The sequence below is a fragment of the Drosophila tropicalis genome, unplaced genomic scaffold, assembly GCF_018151085.1.
Source record: "Drosophila tropicalis isolate 14030-0801.00 unplaced genomic scaffold, ASM1815108v1 contig_878, whole genome shotgun sequence".
NCBI classification, from domain to species: Eukaryota; Metazoa; Arthropoda; class Insecta; order Diptera; family Drosophilidae; genus Drosophila; species Drosophila tropicalis.
In genome coordinates, this window is record NW_027173374.1 from 8,432,219 (window position 1) to 8,452,283 (window position 20,065).

Here is a 20,065-nt window from a genome sequence, read left to right on the forward strand (position 1 = left end):
CAGCAGTGGTGAGTTTATACTTTTATTGTTTGCAAATTGAGTAAAAAAAGAAATAGTTGATTACGCGGGTAAGTTTATAATTAAATACCATTCGGGGCACATAAGTTAGCCTCCAGTGGTGATTTTATTTATAATTAAACAGATATTACTAGACTTTGTAAATAATGTTAAAATGATGCCAATGATTAGTGTATGAACCATCATTCTGCTTCCATAGGAACGATTGCATTGCTCAATTATATTGTTGGTGGAAGATAGACTTACTTATATGTACATATGTATGTATGTATGCATATGTATTATTATCGTTGGAAACTCAATATCAGTCGACTTTCAATTAAGATTCGAAACTTTGGCACGGACGCCTCAATAAAATATGTATGTACACTTAATTAGTTTATGTTTTGCGTTCTTAGGACTAATAGGTGTGTCTTTTGTGCTCAAACTAATACTGTACAAAAAACGTCTGTCTATTCTAAGTTATAAATAATTAACTAAATTTGTGGTTCTATCACGTTTAACATGGCAGACTTAATGCCTTCTTATGCTGTCTCCAAGCGCTTTTGGCCATACTGCCGTTCTTTGAGCAATTCGTCCAATTGCTCCTCCTGATAGTAGACAACAAACTGGGCAGCCGACACCTGCTCAAAGATTGCACAAATGCTGGGTTTCAGATTGTAGAAGAAGAGCAATTGGCCACGTTGATTAAAGTCACTGATCAGGGAATCGATGACGGTGGCTGTAGTAAAATCGGCTCCATACACATGTGAAGCATCAATCACGACTGGAACGTTTTGTCGCATTGACTGCTTGTTTACCAGATTTCTCACATAGTCCACAGAAGGAAAAATAAGACAACGATCGGGTGTAATCATCATATACTCTATGCCCATGTGACTGGTGATCAGCAGCTCCGTTGTGAGTTTGGGTCTAGCCGCATGGTACAGTATAAAGATGACATTAAGGGCCACACCAATTAGAATACCCCATTCCAGAGGCAAAACAAGACAGGCCACAAAGGTGCCAACGCCAGGCACTAGATCACTCTCTGAAACAAACTATCTGTCAGACTCAAGTAGATAAAGTAGTTTTTTGGAAAAACTTACTTTTTGATCTCCACATTGGCTTGACCACCCTGACTTCGACCATAAACACCACAGCCGAGATAATAATAGCCGCCAGAGTGGGTCTCGGTATGAAATAGAAATATGGAGTAAGAAACAATAGAGCAATCATGACCAAGGCTCCGGAATAGATGTTACTAAGGGGTGTGCGAACACCACTTGCATTATTGACAGCTCCCCGACTCAGAGCGCCGGTTCCTGGAAATCCCTGAACAAAGGAATTGAAGATGTTAGCCGTACCAATGGCAATTAGTTCCTGAGAGGCATCCACTGGCTTTCCATTAGCTATACAAAAAGAATTATTAGCGAGTTTTTAAGATATTACCTGATGTTTTACTCACCGAAAGCTTTGCAAATGGCTATATTCTCCATCAATGATATCAAAGGTACCACAATTAAGCCCGAACCCATGCTGTGGACCATCTCTACAAATCCTTGAGCAACACCATTACTCGTCTCATTTGCAGTCAACGATGTAGGCGGCAACTGTAAGCTAGGTAATCCAGGAGGAATATCACCAACCACACGGAAAGGGGTACCATGTTCTTCACTGTGCAGCAAATAGCTCATCACGCAACAGACAACAACGAGAATGGCATTTCTGGCTGTTCCTACAATCCAGAGGATTTTGTTTACCACCCGCTGGAAGGGTGACCATTCTGCTTCCTCTGTGGGTCCAATGCGGAGAGAGGATAGCGAACGCATCAGAAGCAAGACCACAATGCATGTAAGACCCAGTACTGTGTCCCCAGCTTGAGTGTGTTTAATATTCTGGAAAACTTGTGTCCAGATCTCTACAAACGTGTTGCCCTTGGCTGTGATACCCAGAACGCTTTGTATTTGTGAAGTCAATATAATGAGGGAGACTGCCGATGTAAAGCCCGATGAAACGGGCCCAGAGACAAAGTCTATGAGAAAACCTAGACCAAATAGGCCCATCAGTAGTTCTACTATACCACAAAGTAGGCACAGTAAAACGGATTTCTGCCACGATCCCTGGGCAGCCTGATAAGTCAAGAGAGCCACAATGGCTGATGGACCCATGGGAACATCCTTGCAGCTGCCCAGAAATATGTAAACAAAGCAGCCCAAAAATGATGCATAGAGACCATACTGCAAATGAAATAGAAATCTAGATAACACACAGATCTGAGAAAAATTAATCGAAGTACTTACGGCAACTGGAAGCCCGGCAATGCCAGCATAGGCCAAAGCTTGTGGTATAACTGTTAGGCCCACTGTTATTCCAGCCACCAAGTCTCCCACTGCATCCTCACTATTATAACGTGGCAGCCATTGCACAATGGGCAGCCTTTTCTGCAGAGTTTTTCGATTGAAAGTCCGTCGACTGCAGTCCTTAAGCCAATTTCTAGTGCATTCTCCAGTGCTCATTGAAGGTTTCACTTTCTTGCCATCTTCGGTTACTGCAATTTGGAGAAATTGTAAAGTTTCTTGATCATTAGCTTGAATTAACTCGATTTTAAGCGAGTGCCATAGCTGTGATTCATTAAAAGGTGAATAGTCAGCGAAATTCTGTCTCTTTTTGTTTACGTTTTTAGTTTCTTTAGTTTTTTGTTTGTTTTTTATTGCCGAGATCAACGAGAATTAATTTCACTGTCAAGGTTTTTTTTATCAGTTGAGAAAATATTTCAAAACAATTGTTATTAAACTTTTTGCCGATGCTATTTGTCGTTCTACTGGGAAACAGAGTTCGCATTATTGTGAATTAAAGAAAACTGTATTTAAGGTGAAACTGAATAATTAATCAAAATCAAACAACACATTTTTGATCTTATTGTTAGCTATAAACCTAAAAACGAGTCGTATACTTGATATTTTGTTTTTCAACCAAAGTTGTAAAAAGACTCAAGGAAGTAACTAATTTTAATTCGTTATGATGCCAACAAGTTAAATAACAATGAAATTTTAAATATCTAAGAATATTTATCATAAAAATTCGTTCTCGAGTAGAGACATCTTTTTTCCCATTTCACTGAATTCTAATTATAGTTTATGTACTTTATTAATGTTAATTATTAACATTTTTCCCGTTTCCTTTAATATTTAGAATTAAATGCTTCTGAATATATTTTTACACTATGCATTTTATGAGTTCTCTAACTTTTTTCATTCAACATTGTTAAAAAAATAAGCGCTCAATATTTTATACATTTTAGAACGTTTTTTCCTCAATATATTTCTAAATTTTTCACTTTTTCTTTAATTTTAATTTTCTTACAAATAACTTTTAATCCGTTTCATAATACTTACGGATAAACTCCTTGGATCCTTGAGAGCCAACGCTATTGGTGGTGCTATCATTGACTTCCGCCAGATTCGCATTAATGCTAATTGTTGAGCATTTGAAGCCATCATTGAAGTACACATGATTCGAAGCCGGATTCGACTTCATTTTTTTCGTTGTGGGTGGGTGAAAGCACTAAAGGGCAGCAGCAGCAGCAGCAACAACAAAACAAACAACTTATTGTTAATAATTCACATTCAAATTGAAGAAATTGCAATTAAAGCTATCTACCTGTCTGCTAATTGAATTATTCAATAAGATCTATGAAAGATAAATTCAAAATTTATTTCACACTATAGAAAAAAAACTTATAACAACGTTTTCGAGCTCGTTTAAATAATTTTTTGTTGCTTCCTCTATTCTTTCTGTGGCTTTTGTTCCGTCTTAACGCGTCGACGTTTTAAACGAAACTGTTTTGTACTTGACGTGAACCTTGTCTTTTATAAAAATCAAAACTTTGTTTTGGTTGTATCTTGTTGTTGTTGTTGTCAGCGTCATCAGCGCGTCATTTTGCGGTCGCCGTCAACGTTTCCGTCACTCGAGACTGGCTATTAGTGCTCTGGGAACACCAAACAGTTCATGCTCACCTGTTGATCTGTCCCACAAAATACACCTGATAATCGAAGCTATTTGTCGAGAATTGGGGGAAATGGAATCGTACCATGTCTGTATATATGTACACACAAATATGAGTTCAAGAGATGGCCCTAAACAACAAAAGGTTCCTATTGCGTTGTGCCCACTCTCACCTAGATATCGTATATCAGAAAGGAAGTTCTAAATTCTTTCTTCATTAGTCTGCATTGCTGATCCGTTTTCTTTTTTTCGTTTTGTTTATTGTGGCTCAGCAATTTCGTTTAAAATATTGTTTTTTGTTATGGGTTTTTTGTTGTGTTTTTTGGGGGTTTTGCTTTTTAATGAGCCACTCGCATATCACATGCTTTCTGTATATACAAAAAAATGGAGTGGAAAGTTTTTCATGAATTCCATCAAAATGCTGCGGGGGAGTTTCATACAGAAATTACAATAACGTCAACGTTGAGACGAATCTCTGGGGAGTGTCTATAATATTTGTATAGGTATATATATTATCCATAATTTTAGGGGATTTTCCCATAGAAAATAATTAATACTTCGACTAACAATACAACAGACTTTTCTTAAAAATGTTCATTAAAAGTGTGCCAATAATTATTAGTTGAAATGCGAAAAATCTAGGACAATTGGCAACCAATTATTTTTGTTAATCTTAACCCTTTGTCAGAACTCTTATAGTAAGCCTTGACTTATGGTCGAAGTTGACTCAATACCTTGATCAACTCGAATTGTGGAACTCGTGTCAGGACCTACCATAGGAATTTGAAATCCGAAACCTCTCCTACTTTAAAGGTTTCCAATAATGTTAGTGGCCTTCGATTGATCGTATTTGTTTATAGAGTGTTGCATTAACAGAACATGCTTTCGATAACAAAAAAATTGATGGAAAATAGTTAAAATACCACAGACATTTATAAACTTGACGCTTTAGTTGCATTTGTATTTTTCTCAAAAGAAAAATGTCATGTCACTGGACACAAAAGAAAATGAGAATGCCATTGATAAATAAACATTTGAATATTGACCAAATGCCATAGCATCCAATGACAGTTGAGAAACTAAAGTAGTTAGAAAGTTTCCATGGAGCATTTAGCTCGGTTATATATATTTATGGTTAAACATACACGAGCAGTGATAAATTTGTCAATTTATGGCATTGCACTTGGTATTGAAATTTAAATGAAACCTGACCTGAACATCACCAAATAGCTTCCTAGATGGCAACGGCAGCGTCGACAAAATGTTGTGATAAATGTTGTCTTGATTAGAAACTGAAAAAATTAAATTAAAACATGATTTGTTGCTAATAGATGGAAAGAAGGTTTGCTTTTTTACCAAGTTCGCTGTCAAGATTCTTTTTTGGGGGCTTTTTTTCAATATGGATTTTGCATTTGTTTTGAACACAGTCCAATGACTCTAATATAATCAGTCAATACATTGATTAATGTTATGGTTGAGTTGAGCCGAAAACCAGATACCCTTTAAATGAGTTTACATTTTAAAAGACTTTAACTTGGGCGCTTCTTTGCATGATTTACCCTTTATATTATTATTATATTCTTTTTATGGATATTAGCTTAAGCAGAAAGATACCTAATTACAGCAGGAGTTATTCTGCGTCTCTTGGGATACTTATTAGCTCTGTCGTGGAAATGCCTTTCGGGTTCATGATCATTATTCACTCTGGGATGGCCTATAGGGTATTAAAACATATTTATTTACTTAGAAATGGACGACAAGTTGCCGGCAACTGGTTTGGCCTGTGTCTGCGTTGTCTGGTCAATTCCACGGAATTCCAACTTTGACGAAATTCACAGCTGATTCGGTAATTTTGAGGGGGAGTAGTGGTTTAACAAGCTGTCTTGCCCTCCTACTTCCTCTCACTATAGCAGTCTCTCTCTCTCTTTTTCTCTCTGTCTCTTGCTGCTGAGAAATGCAAATTTTGCGGTTATTCATTCATTTTTTGTTTAAAGCGTTTTTTTTTTTTGGTTTGTTTGTGTTTGTGTCTTGTGTTTTTGTTTGTTACTTAATTTTTGCTCGCAAATCGGGTGAAAAGGTTTAATAAAAAGTCAATTTCCACTTCCTTTGTGTAATAGGATTAATTTTTTTGTTGTTTGTTTGTGGTTCATTTACAACAACAATAGTTTATAGTTATAATAATAACAATTTTCTAGTTAATAAATGAAATTATTGCCAACAGGAAGCAGAAAATGTTCATTTAATTGCAGTGCCAATTGTATTTTTTTTGTAAATTTTTTTTGCTTTCATTCTACGTTTCAAGTTACAGGGCGAATTGCAAACTAATTTCACATAATTATCAATTGCCTTTAAGATGGGCGTAACCAGCCAACTCAAACCCCGAAACCCAACCCAAAACATTTGTGATATTTTCTGTTTCGGAATGCAACTAAAAATAATAAACAATATAAGTGGGAAAACTGTAAAAAATCTCACCTGTTTGGTGATGAGAAGATTCTATACTCTTTGAACGAACAACTATTAATAATTAAACAAAAAGTAACAGGATTAATCTCTCTAATTATATTCATAAAGAAAAATATGGCCACAATATGAAAAAATAAAACATTCTTTTGGTTTTAAATTACAAAAACTTTGACAAAGAAAGTCAAGAATTCCCCTTTAAATTGCTATTACAATTATGGAATTTATGAGTATGTCGTTATAGCAATATCATATAAGATTTCCTTTGCAAATTTCTATAGCCCTCTCAAATACACAACAATCAGCGAAAGCTGCGTTACACTCTGTGACAAACACAATACGTAAATGTATGATGAAACGAAATTGTTTCAGTTGTTTATAACGTGAATTCGTGCAATGTCTATCAATTGTGTCAGTTAAAGGTGTATATAGTTCCCATATACATACCTAACTCCAATTTTGCCAAGCTGCAGAATTTTATCATATAATGCTTTGCATGTTTATACAAATTACGTATACGACATGTGTGATCAAAGGGTTCAAACAGTTCTAGTTACAAAAACAACAACTCACATAACTTCATTTAAGAATCATTTTGGAAGATCATAAACATTTACAATGATTTAAAAGGCATTAAAAAGTATATTTTCCTTTGGAGAATTTCCCCCAAAAACAATTTGAGAAAGAAAGTAAGAAATTTAATCTTCTGAGATAAAAGTTGCTTGCTGAAAATAGATCTGAGTTATCGTATACAAAAAAATGGATATGTGGATTGGATGATAATGGAATTGTCCATTTCATCAGTATAAGAAAAACAGGAGTCAGTGAAAATAAGTCAGTAAAGAGTAACAAATTTGCTCAAAAACGATCAAAATATATTATTGGAATTTGCATGTGCAAAAGTAATTAAATTTTGTCGAGGTAGCTTTAGAAATTTCGTTTTTTGTAGAGAATTATTCTGGGCTAGCTAGCATGAACCTTTCAGTTTGAATGACCTAGAAACCCATAAACAGGTGTGATAAATTTCAGTACACAAGGTCAAAAAAATATTTAACCTAGTCGCCGACAAAACGTCAGAGTATTTTCCAACAATCAAATGTGAATAGTTTTTCCAAACTCCAAGTCGTTGAACTGAGTTTGAAGTCGAATACTAATACACCAACATTTACATTAATGTTGTTATTAAATGTTTATATTAATTTTAGAATTTTACTATAGCAATTTCTATTTAAATATTTCTAAATTGCATCTCATAGCTTTCTAAATTCCAGTTGTGACAATAATAAATAACGAAAATTATATGGGCTCATTATGACAATCGGCATTCCACGTAGAAATAATTTACTATCACAAGCCAACAATTTCAGTAAAATACGTTCTAAATTTCTAAACGATATATCATGCAATAGACGGACGTGATGTTCCATTTGATGGCAAAATTCGTGTGCGGGGGAGATTTGCAAAACGAGGAAACCCACCCAAATAACCACTAACCTATTAGCACTTGAATTATTATTTTGAGATTTCAGTTAAACGATCATAAGACCTTCCATTATAAATATAGCTGTTTGTATGTGCTAATATACGACTATGATTCAATTTTTGGCAATCTTTGTATTTTGCTGTGAATGGCTCAATTGTTAATGGCAAATCCAGGGACAAAACTGCAAATAAATGGCATATGCTAAATATAGAATTGTTTACCCATTAAATAGACTCTCTTGTTTGCCAAATCAATGTTGTCTATGGCTCTAAGGGCAAAATTATTAAGCAAACTCGTGGCATGTGACAAGTCAACAACAGAGAAAGGGGTAAGCCAAAAGCCCCCTGTTGTTGACTTTTACTTCCATGGTGAAGTTCTAATTGATGCAAGTTTTATAATTAATCATTGTGAGCATTAAACATCAACAAAAATACACAATATACTTATTTAAACTTGTTTTAAATGATCGAATCAAATATCGCTGAATGGCTTTTCTCACATCTGCTACCGGCTTTTGGATACTGAATATTTATATTTCTGTTTTGTTTTTGTTTTTTGTTAATTTTTATGATCTTGTCTGGCGTTTTTTTTTGATTTTTTTTTTATATCTGTATAATGTGTATATTTTTATGCCAAATGCGTTTCACGATTACGCATTCAAAGAAAAATTGCAAACAAAAAAAGATGAGCAAATTCTTTGATTTTTATCATTATATAAAATATATGCACACATTTTGTTTTTTTTTTTTTTGTTTTTTGAACGATATATGTCCGACTCTTTTGTCGAAGTTTTTGTGGTTTTTGAAAATCTTTGTTGAGCATGTGCTACAACCAACTAAAACCGGATTAAATGTACATAATTGATAGCCATATTTTAAACAAATGATTGCTTGCTGGCTATTCAGCATTGTAGAAGCCACTTGCCACATAATCTTACAACTAGTGTTTGCTTTGTACTAAACTAAATTCTACTTTCAGTCACGTAATTGTAAAATTTTCTCAAAAAAAAGTGCTTAGCTCTCATTGTTCTCCAACACGTGCCAATAATTTGATCTCATCCACATTACAGAGGATCACGTAATTAAGTGTTTTAAGCACCTACTTAATTATTTACACTAAACAACAGTTTTTTTTTTTTTTTTTGGAGGTTTCCCATTTTAGAAAGAATACGAATAAATATTGTCGTTGTAAAGGGCCAAAGAACTTGCTTGAGATACTACATGGATAAGAAAGTTATGACTCCAGATGGATTGCTAAAAAAATCCAGTTAAGATCACTGACTTACCCATTAAATATAAACAGAAACTAATGACCCAAATGAGGTTTTAGCCATGTGATATATCAAACAAAGCTCATGCTTTACTTTTGGTTTAAACTACATTTTAACCCTAATCAGTTATTAAGAAAGTATAAATAAAAGATAAACCTATAAAAATGATTCATATTTACCAAAAATTTTGTTGAGTGATTTATGTATAGAAATTAGCACATTTTTTTTTCGTATGGCTGCCGCTTCAACCAATTTTAAATCATCTGTTTTCATGTAATTAGCATGTTTTAAATTTGACAAATTCAAAGGGGGAAACAGTTGTGTTAAATATTAATCGACCATGATAAGAGGCCAATTGGAAATTACACAAATGTTTAATAAGGTGCTAACAAAAATGAAATTTGCCAAAAATTTTAAGTACATAGATTTCTTTTTATACTTTACGTTAATTTGAATGCATATGCGAAAGACGTCATAAAAAATAATAACAACCAATTAAGCAAATAAACATGTTTTTATGTCTATTCGCAGATTATTAAACAATATCCTTAATCGGAACACTAGGCGAATGTGTTTTTTTCCAGGTAAATCCCTATTAAGCCAACAAAACAAGTAACAAATTAAGGAGTCCACAAGTAAGTCTTAATTTCATTATCATTATTTATTACTCCAATTTATCACAAAGGGAAGCATTTTAAAACAAAATCCATAAATTTCGCAGTTTTTTAACTGAAATTACCATAAACACGTGGCTAGTAAAATTAAATTTTCATTCTATACTAATGTTTCTATTATTCAACATAAAACTAAGGTACAAAATAGAATTGAATTTCAATCATTGAAAATTTCTTTTTATTTAATTCTATGATGTCATGACATCGCAATGACAGGGCTAAATCACTTACCCCTTTTAGTATAAGCCGCACCAATTACAGAATATATCTAAAGGTATGTATCTGGAATAAATCGATCTATAGGTTAGGGGCTTTGGGGTTTTGGGTTTGTTTGTTGCTATTTCTATTGTTGGCCCCAACGCGTTGGCCACCGGAAACGTGATAATTCCGTGTATTGTGTGAGTGTTTTTTATTTATTTTTTTTTTTCGCTAAATCTTGTTGTTTAAAATCGCACAAGGTACGCGACGCGCGATCGCTACGTTCTAATAATTATTTATTGATTTTGTTTTTATGATATGGACACTATTTATTTTTTTAAAATAAATTTATTGTTTAATTGTTATGCAAATGGAATTCAAATGCACCAAATAAATTTTAAGGTTTGTGCGTTTAGTTTTTCGAATTCAGCATCGTAAATCTGATTGTTTTTATAATTTATGATTCAAACACGCGTCCGTTGCAGGGCGCATTGGCTAAGTAAATAAGCGTAACTGTTGTTTTAAGCCACTCATCTACCCAGCCAGTCAGTGGCACTCGGAAATTGAGCGTGTAATTTTGTTTGTTTGGTAGTTGAAGTGATATTCACCCGCAAGTTGAGCTTTTTTTTTGCGCTGTTTTTGAGTTACATTTTGCAACTTCTCTAGGAGCTTTTTTTGGGGGAAATGCTCTCACTCTCTCTCTCGCTCTCTCTCTTTTTCTCGTGCGGTATTTAACAATTTCGAAAGTCACTCGAATGGAGGACAGCGAAAGGTGTTTGACATTATACTACAAAATATGCAATAAGTTTAGCATATTATCAATGCCGCTTCAACATGTTATATATACATATAATCAGACAAATAAAATGCAGATATTGCAGATGTCGAATGTCATTTGAAGTAGTTTGATAACATTGATAAACTTCAAACATTCCGGAAACATACTAACCATAAGTCACACCGAAGGTTATATACTCTATGACGTGTAGCAAATAGTTAATGGGCAAACGGATTCTATTTTATGAGTAATACTTATCTATAAAATTCTATGTTGTTGTCTGATATTAATAAGTGATGCCATGGTTATGTTTTTCAATTACCCAATATACTTACTAAACCAGAAATCTATAGATAAAGCAATCTCTTACTTACTTTATGGTTGTTACAGTATCCTTGAAACGTTTTTCCACTGGATATCCAAGTTCCTACAAGTAATATGTACTGTATAATGAACATGACTTTAGATTCATTCTTATTTCCATAAGCAATATATTCATTGAAAATCAAAATTTTACCGCTTTAAAATATTATTTGGTAAATATTTTCCCAATTTCATGACTAACTGCTTCTTAATATACACAAAAACTGTTTAAATCAAAACAGTTAATTGTTGTTAAATTATTTTTAACAATACTAATTTCAAATAGCAAGCAGTGCTTGTTGTTAACAGATATTAGCCTCTGCTCTGCTTGTTTAAGCTTTAAAGCTTAAAACAGGCCGTTAAAATTTGAAATGCAATTCCATCACAAGAATGGATAAAAGTGCCTAGATTTTCTAATAATTTATTTCATTTAAATAATAAACAATGTTGCTTATCCGTTTTGTTAAACGTTTTATTAAATAAAATGTAACTGCTACGGACAAAAACGATTTCAATGGGAAAGTGATCTTAACTAGAATAATAATACAACTTCAATTGCAACATCGTCTTGATCTTTCAAAGCAAAAGTTGCCGTTTCTGGGTTGTAGATTTAGTTAAATGGTTTCTGTTGGTTGTTTATTAAGGGGAGGTGGTGGTGGAGGGGGATTGTGTTGTGGCTGTGAGCTCGTAAAGCTATTTTATTATCATATCTTTATTACGTACAAAAATCAAAATGTTTTAACATTTCTTAAAGCGCGTTTTTCATTGTGGTGCATTTGAAAGGTTTTTCGATTTGCTTATGATTAAAAAGGAAAGTTTGATTCAATATATACTTCAACACACACATTATTAATATATATATATATATATATATATATATAGGTGTATATATATAAAATTACAATAAAATTGTGCAATATTAGTATGTTTATTGTATTAGTTAATTATAATTGCAGTACAGACTAATATCGGGTAATAAGACGTTTTGGGGTATCTCTATATAAAACCTATATAATTTCAATTAATTGTATATATATATATGTAATATTCAACGCGACTTTGTGTGAGAAGCGAATAAAATTTACGGTGGTATTTATGAAACTTATACAATATAACACGACATTTGGACTAAAGATGAAGTTTTTTAGGGGATTTTCTTGAACAGAGATTCAAAGATATTGCAATTTGTAGGGAATGGCAGGGATCAAAAAGGGGGTAAAAAAATCATACAATTTATTTGAGTTTATTGAGGCACATTTCATGGATCACTAAAGGGATATAAACGCAAAGTTTTTTAACGATTGTTTTCCACAGAACACGTCTCTAGCCTTCTAGAAATGTTTTCGCATATGGGCAGAGACAACGAAGGGCAGCACCAAGGAACAGATCGATGCCAGAATGTTTGCCAATGTTTGTAGATTAGCTGAAAGAAAGTTTAAAATAGATAATGTGAATATTACATTCAACCTTTTATCTCCCTTATCTATGGCACTTACCTCCACTGCAAATGTCATGCAACATATCCTCGACATAGCCATTATCATTATCGCAGAGGCACAATTTGGTCTTGCTCGACATAAATTTGGAAACGCCAATGGTGCGATTGCTATTCTCGAACTGGCATACCATGCCATCTTCACAGTCGTTGTTGCTGTTACACTTATGACGCAGACCTTAAAACAGAAGACAGATCAGAATAATATAGAATTGATGGGATGAGAGTTAAAGAGTGACAACATTAATTAATCTGGGTATCGGGATCTAAGGTGCTCCAAACTCATTGATTCGAAAAGAAAACCTTTTCTGTTAGGTTAAGGATCTTTAACTATCTCGATAAAACAAAACAAACAATAAGCTGACCCAACTGATGATGAGTAATGACAAGTCTTATGAATCATCTTGGCATATGAAAATGTAACACATTGTGCAGAAAAGCCACCGCGTTTTATGGCTAAAATTTTTATGAGACCCATCTGAATATTGTATATACATACATATGTACATAGGTATTTATAAATCTCTCGTTTATAATTCTCTGTACTATGGTACTTGGGGTACTGTGCATGTCACAAATTGGCACTACGGCGGAAGATTGCCAGGTCACGACAAAGTCACATAAATTCGACATTACGTTACCCATAAAGGAAACCTTCAACACACAAAATCCGAAAGGAATCTTGTATGCAGTAAGTAATAGTAGTTACAAAAGGCACTAAGAACAATAGCAGGAAATTATACACACACATACACATACAAATTTGTAGCTTTTTTTTTTTTACAAGTGCAAATTGCTCACGAAAACTAAATAAATAAAAAGATTGTTGCAGCGTACAAAATGAATGACAATGTGTGGACGGGGGATGCTTTGTTTAATTTTCATTTAGGTGACACCTGGGACACTTGAGCTGGACTAACAAACAGAGGTGACGAGAAGCTCAAGACATCAACCTCTTAAATAATAAATGTGAAACGAAAGTCTAGCAATTAGTTGTAGTCTCTTTTAGGCTGAAATATGTTCTATTTCTGGCCTGGATTCAGTTACAAAGAGATATACACTGAGAAAAACAAATTGATTGTAGTTAATATGTGCACACTTGCCTTTCAACACATCCGGGCACTGTCCAGCTGAGGGTGGTGAATCATCTCCGCAGAGGCAACGCAATTTGTAATCGTTGGGATCCTTGACACAGCTGGTACGATCTATCGCCGAGCAATCATCATGGGCATTACAGTCGCGTCCTTTGACTGCAAATCAAATGGTAATAAATAGATTGTGTTTGTTGATTGTTTACCATACTAATTTCCATTTAATTACAATAGAATAGCTACTAATTTCCTATCTCATGTGGGGGAATGGGAAAACAAATTGCTGTGGCACCTCCCACCCAGACACTTGAACTAGGTTCGTGATTGTCTCGACCGATTATATTATAGTTTATCACTTGACGTTGCTTACCGCTTTTCGTTTTTATTCTTTTTCGTTTTTTTTTTTTGTTATTAACGTCGTTGTCATTGCATTTGACTGATTTGTTTGATCAATTCTTGATTTATGTTGCTTGACTAGGCATGTCATTTAATTCTTGGCTCAATGCCCACAATCACACATCCGAATTGGTGATTAGGGCAGAAGTAATTATGCTATCCCAAACAAATGATACGATAATCAAAGACATTCGAATTGGATTTGTCTAAATAACTTCTAACTATTTGCAACAGTCAATATTGTTAATTACTGCCCCCAAAGGTATGTTTCAACATTGTAAATCTCTTAGAATTTGATTAAGTATAAACAATATTTGACATTTAACTGTTTTGATAAAATAAATTGGTGTTGGACTTTACTCTTTTTACATTTTATCAATTCGAATTTCGTTTTACACCCAAAGGTATGGAGTAATTTGAACAAGCCAGGACTTACCTAGCACAAGGACATAGAGTTTCTAACTGTACAACTTCAACACTTAGCACTTAGTATATAGTAATAGTATGTTTAGCTTACCAATTGGTACATGCGTGGGTGGCGGCTGATTATTGGTCTTGCCAAATGTGGTCAATGCCGTGGAGCTGACACCGAACAGTATAATGAAGACTCCGAAAAGCATTGTGAGACTGCCGCATTGTGTGAAACGTCTGGCTAAGGGCTGCATTTTGAATCGAATTGAGGAAAAAGTCCACTCTATTATGTAAACCACCAAACCAAAAAACGGGTTAAGGCTCTTAAGTCTTTCACACTTGAGAAATTCTCACGCACTCTCCTGCTGTTCTCTATGATGATTTTATTTTTTATTTTTATGTTCCTTCAAGAGCAATTTTATGCAAATTTTTTGTTCACCCCGAAATTGTTTCCGCTCGTTTTAAAAAAACGGCACGAATGAGTGGAGTCGCCCGCCAATAAAGTCACTAAAAACTTCGATTTACTTTATATGCAAATGCAAGCAACAACTGAGCAATTAACTTGTGTGTTTTTTCTCTGTATATTTTATAAGTTATATATTTTGTTGTGGGTATTTTATACAATTCGCTTGAGTTGAACTTGAAGTCGCTGTATATGAGGGGGACTAAGAACCAGTCGACTGCGCGTTCGAAACTGAAATGAAGAATTTGCGGCGCACACAGAGCTTAAGTTAAGTTACGTTGGGAAAGAGCTCGCTAGGCTACTTAGCGCTCGCGCAGGCTTCACGTCAGGCCCCCCAAACACACACACCTGAGAAACCCTTTCCCATCAGGTAGCTTGCGAACAAAGTAAAAGTACTAAAATAACTTAATAGCGATATTTGAATACTCTGCCTAAAATCTTCCCAACTATTTTTATAAGAGGGCATGTGTTTAAAATGGGAATTCTGCTAAAATTAGATGCAAACTTTAAGGTTTTATTATATGCCAAAGGGCCAAAGGAATATCTTCACGAAAGTGCCGAAATGTATGCTATGTTATTTGGGGACACATGTATGCATAATTAAGGACTTTTACGCCCATCCGCCCATGGCAAGGGTATTTCTAAATTAATATGAACAGGTACGACTATGGCTCCAAATTCTCTAGGCAGATTTTGAACTTGGCTCAGAGCTCGTAATTTGTATATGCAGATGTGTGTGTGTGTGTGTGTGTGTGTGTGTGTTTGAGAGTGTATGAGCCAACGCACTTGTAAGTTCTATATTGTTCGTGTGAGTTTCGTTAACGAAGATGGATTTTTCTCTAGCAGTTTTTTATGTTGTTGTTTCTTTTTGTAATTTTACCTTCGTGCAAAATGTTGAATTGTTGTTGTATTTAGAATGTGTGCGACCTCGTCTCGTCCTCGTCTTGGCCTGCTTGTGTGTGTGTGTGTGTATTATAATAATGACGAAGGCATTAGAGACCATTGCATAGCCTATTTTTTGGGGCCCTCTTGGCTTCCATAGTCATAGTTACATACGAAATACCACCACAATAATAAACTATAACATTAGCACGCAGAACAACAATAACAACAACACCAACCGTGAGTTGAGTGTATGTTGAGCCAAATACTTAGTTATTTTGGCCATTATTCTTTTGGCTTTTTCCTTTTTGATTTCATTTTGTTTTACTCTCACTCTCACATTTTGGGTGCATGGCCCTAATTACACATTTTTTCCCACCAACTTGCAAACATTTTAAAGTATCGTGGGAGCTTGTTGCTTTTGCAGAATGCTTCAGACAAACAAACAATCAAATAGAACCACACAGGGGCAGAAAAAGGTTGCAAGCCACGCCCACTGCATCGAAAATGCCAATTTGCTAAATCACCATAGACTACTGCTGCTCCTCTGCATATCGAATAGTTTGCAAAATATTTGTACCCAAAAAAAAGGCAAGGAAATACATTTTCAACTATTCTTAGTTATTTGGCGTTGTTGTCTAGGTTTTCCTCACTTCCGTTGTCCCTGTGCTATGTCGAGTAACCGATACAACAACCACTTTAAGGTCAGGTTGTCCAGGTGTCATGGTGTTGCCATTTTTAATCTATTTTCGCTTTTTTCCAATTTCTTGTGGTATGGCAAAATGTTATCTAAAGCTTTGATCTTATTATAAACGATATTCTTAATCGCTGCGACGGCAAAGTAATTTGCCCTTAACTAAACGTCAACCATTTATTTATTTAAATTTATTTTTTTTTGGTTTTTGCATTTGGGAATTCATTTGGCACGCACAATAAGCATAAACAAAATAAGAAAAATTCACGAATAAAATATTCACAAATATCATGAGGTATAACTAATTAGGTAACATTTTTAAGGAGCTACATGCACATTGGTTGAACTTTGTTCTGAAAATTTAAGTAAATTAATGAATGAATTTCATATACATATTATCGTTAATTTCGTAAACGTCTAAAACAAGTGTTAGATCTTGTAGTTGCTGATTGTGAGATGAACTAAGCCGGGTTTTTGGCAAATGTTGTGTCAAAAGTAATGTATCTTCTTGGCAAAGTGAATTGACTCATGAATTTCTAATTTTTTTTATAATTAAATGAGCTGGAGCAACTCCACTAATTCATGATCATTTAATTCAGCAAATACGCAAATAATTATACAGCAAACAACGCTGATCGAAACCTGTCTCTGGCGTAGTAGAAAACAACATTTTGTTTTGCCAATTTTGCGATGTGTTTGAAAGAGATTTGTTTGTGTAAGAGATGGAGAACCGAAATTAGGTTTGATCTCTCAATCAATTACCAGCAAATAAAGCAAAATTTTGATTGGTAATTGCATAAAATGTATTTGTTACTCATTCAACCCACGACCCATTCTATATACCATTTGATAAGTTTTCTTCCACCTGAAAACCCTTGTATTATCCGTCATTCTAATAAATACTAAGGCCAAGGGCAATTTTCACGTATTGTGCATTAAAAATTTGTATATATATTTATATTTGAAACTCTAAAGACAAGTAAAGAAATAAAAAAAGTAAAAGCAAACTGTCTTACGTCGACTAATTGCAAGTCATCATTACCTGATCTATACCAACACAAAAAAAAAGATGAGATAAAATGTTCTGCAAGAACAGAACAGGTTCATATGAAAAATTCTACTGTTGTTGTATTTCACAAGTGAAAGGCAGTCAAGCGAATCGGCGAATTTGTTGATAAACAAATACAGCGTATAGCAACAATTACACCATAAGCGACAGCAAGCGATCATGACCTATTGGACTATAAAATGAAAATGTGTTTCACAGGGCAAGTCAATTCGAGTGTTAACTCTGCTTTGGTTAGTCCTATAAAGAGGAGAAAGTGACAAAAATACGCTATTATGTTTTGGTCAAGTGAAAAAGAACCTAAAGAGGAATTGCATAAGATGGATCAGCATTGCTGGAAGTCACATTGGAAAAGGGATCAACATTATCACTATCACCACCACCATCATCATTATCATCATCATGGATCTCCGCCTGCAGGATTGTGGGCCAAGTACTGGGAGAAGAAGAATTGTCACTCAAAAGAAGGCGCCACAGAGGCTGCAGCCGAGCATCGCCGTGGCTATTGCTTCTTCAGAAACAGCAAGCCGGCTGATCTACCAACAACCAAGGAGGCTAACGTTAAGGCTGAGGCACCAGAGACAAAAGCATAAATTGTTTGTCAAAGCTTAAATTCTGTGAAATAAAATACACTTAGTTAAGAAAAGTATTAAGCCCACTGTATATACGCAGAAACTACGCAAATGCTTGGACTATATACTATATTTGCATGGCATTCTTAATTACCTACTTGCCCCACCTTCTTATGCAGCAAAATATATTTTATATATATGAATAATTTTTGTTTTTGTTTTTATTTCTTGACATTATTGATAAATGTTCTGGCCCAAACACACAAAATTACGTGGAAAATTATATGGAAAAAACACGAACTAGTCCAGAAGAGGCAAAGAAACAAAACAGAAATATGTAGTTCAAAATAACATTTGAGTGGTGCAACGACGACGAATGGAGAGTAACGCCCCGTAAAGACGTCTTTTGATGTAATTAAAAAAGGATTTCTCGTTCATCAGGAATCTGAATGCCATGTTTGTTCTTAACTGACGATTAATTAGTGCGACTCTTGGCATTTCTCTATATAATTTTCTCACGAAATCTCTGGCTTTACCATGCAGTAGTTAGGTTAGTTGTTGGGTAGGTAAATAAGTAGTAATAGAGAGGAGTGGAGAGCCACCACTCATGCTTAGAGGTCGTCATCATATTTTCAGATATTATTACAGTCTAAAACCGGAACCCAGCCCAGGCAACATTTGGCTATGGTTTAAATGGCAATTTGGCTCCCTTTAATTTCATATTATGGCTAAGTCTAATTGCGACCAGGACTTGAGCAGCATGAGTTTCTAACTACATGCAAGTTTGTTCTCGTGCGTTCCAGGACATGCACACAGACACACACCCAATCACACACACACATATTTACAGACCTGTACAGGTTGTACATTTCTTTTGGCCACCGAAAGTTGCATGCCAACTTGGCCAAGTCGTATTGGCGTGGCCCACATCGATAGCTGCAAGTCAGTATGTGAAGTAGCCTTGTCTCTTGGCCACTTGACCAAATAACCTTTCCATGACTTTCTTTTTAATTTATCATTTACACCATTGCCGTTGCTAACGAAATGCATATGTATGTATATATGCAATAGTATGGCGATTACTTCAAGTTCATTTGTTAATGTCCACTGTTGGTCACATTTGCCCCTACGTCACCAAAGTTGACCAACTTCAAACGCCTTTAGTTTTATTACGTATACGCGGTGTGGCCAAGCTCAGAAATCATTTGCATATGATGTTGGGCCAAAAATATGCTACAACACGACATGTTAATGCTTACAAGTTAGTCATAATAACTCATGCGTGTCCTGACTAAAAACGTCATTGGCCTACACACCGGACATTCCCAGCTTGACGGAGTCTTTAGCAAAAAACATCCCCAAATTGTAACACTCTTCCGGAGGTGATAGTTTAATGACAGAGTATTAAAGATGTCCCATTACTGAATGGGTAGACAAACATTGTGGACATTTAATCTAAAAATATATATTTCATTTCAAAAAGAATTGTTAGGATTAGATATCTATGTTTTGCTGACTCTTAATCACAAATTTAGATTAAATAAAGCACAAAATACAACGACATTTCATCATCCAGACATTGTATTAATTAATCTACTTAAATGTTGCGACTTAAATATGAAAAAGAGGCAACAATTTTAATAGCAAGCATGAGCTAGCTATTTGAAATCTTATTATACAAATAAAAAACTTGTATAGTAAATGTGTGAAACTTTCTGTTTACTTTATAATATTATTTTCTATTTCTGATCATTTTCTTTT

At 34.6% G+C, this 20,065-nt stretch overlaps 3 protein-coding genes across 5 annotated transcripts in view; 1 reads left to right on the forward strand and 2 right to left on the reverse strand.

Annotated features, from left to right (window-relative positions):
- Window positions 1-6: 6 nt before the first annotated feature.
- Esp (Epidermal stripes and patches) lies at window positions 7-10,572 on the reverse strand. 3 transcript variants are annotated; one of them, XM_068301279.1, is made up of 6 exons: window positions 10,127-10,572; window positions 3,396-3,564; window positions 2,301-2,548; window positions 1,466-2,237; window positions 1,107-1,409; window positions 7-1,048 (listed from the first exon to the last, which is right to left on the reverse strand). In XM_068301279.1, the coding sequence occupies exons 2-6, from the start codon at window positions 3,535-3,537 to the stop codon at window positions 543-545; spliced, it is 1,971 nt and encodes a 656-aa protein (XP_068157380.1). In that variant the 5' UTR covers window positions 3,538-3,564; window positions 10,127-10,572; the 3' UTR covers window positions 7-542. The 3 variants fall into 3 exon arrangements, with proteins under 3 accessions (XP_068157380.1, XP_068157379.1, XP_068157381.1); XM_068301278.1 differs by lacking the exon at window positions 10,127-10,572 and adding an exon at window positions 3,661-4,015; XM_068301280.1 differs by lacking the exon at window positions 10,127-10,572 and having other exon boundaries at window positions 3,396-3,583.
- ems (empty spiracles) overlaps window positions 9,753-20,065 on the forward strand; it is a 75,845-nt gene continuing 65,532 nt past the window's right edge. Inside the window, 1 exon segment of the mRNA XM_068301282.1 lies at window positions 9,753-9,856. The gene's annotated coding sequence lies outside the window, so the exon portion shown is untranslated.
- On the reverse strand, window positions 12,218-15,321 carry sosie. The gene is made up of 4 exons (XM_068301288.1): window positions 14,734-15,321; window positions 13,833-13,979; window positions 12,731-12,907; window positions 12,218-12,657 (listed from the first exon to the last, which is right to left on the reverse strand). The coding sequence occupies exons 1-4, from the start codon at window positions 14,879-14,881 to the stop codon at window positions 12,566-12,568; spliced, it is 564 nt and encodes a 187-aa protein (XP_068157389.1). The 5' UTR covers window positions 14,882-15,321; the 3' UTR covers window positions 12,218-12,565.

Bases quoted from the DNA above. Each gene is read 5' to 3' on its own strand.
- Esp (XM_068301279.1), bottom strand. From the start codon at position 3,537: ATGAAGTCGAATCCGGCTTCGAATCATGTGTACTTCAATGATGGCTTC. The intron at 2,238-2,300 runs GTAAGTACTTCG...TTTCATTTGCAG, and splicing joins TTGCCGGGCTTCCAGTTGCC to TATGGTCTCTATGCATCATT. The intron at 1,049-1,106 runs GTAAGTTTTTCC...AGTTTGTTTCAG, and splicing joins GCCAATGTGGAGATCAAAAA to AGAGTGATCTAGTGCCTGGC.
- sosie (XM_068301288.1), bottom strand. From the start codon at position 14,881: ATGCAGCCCTTAGCCAGACGTTTCACACAATGCGGCAGTCTCACAATG. The intron at 13,980-14,733 runs GTAAGCTAAACA...TTTGATTTGCAG, and splicing joins ACCCACGCATGTACCAATTG to TCAAAGGACGCGACTGTAAT. The intron at 12,908-13,832 runs GCAAGTGTGCAC...TTCTGTTTTAAG, and splicing joins GTGCCCGGATGTGTTGAAAG to GTCTGCGTCATAAGTGTAAC.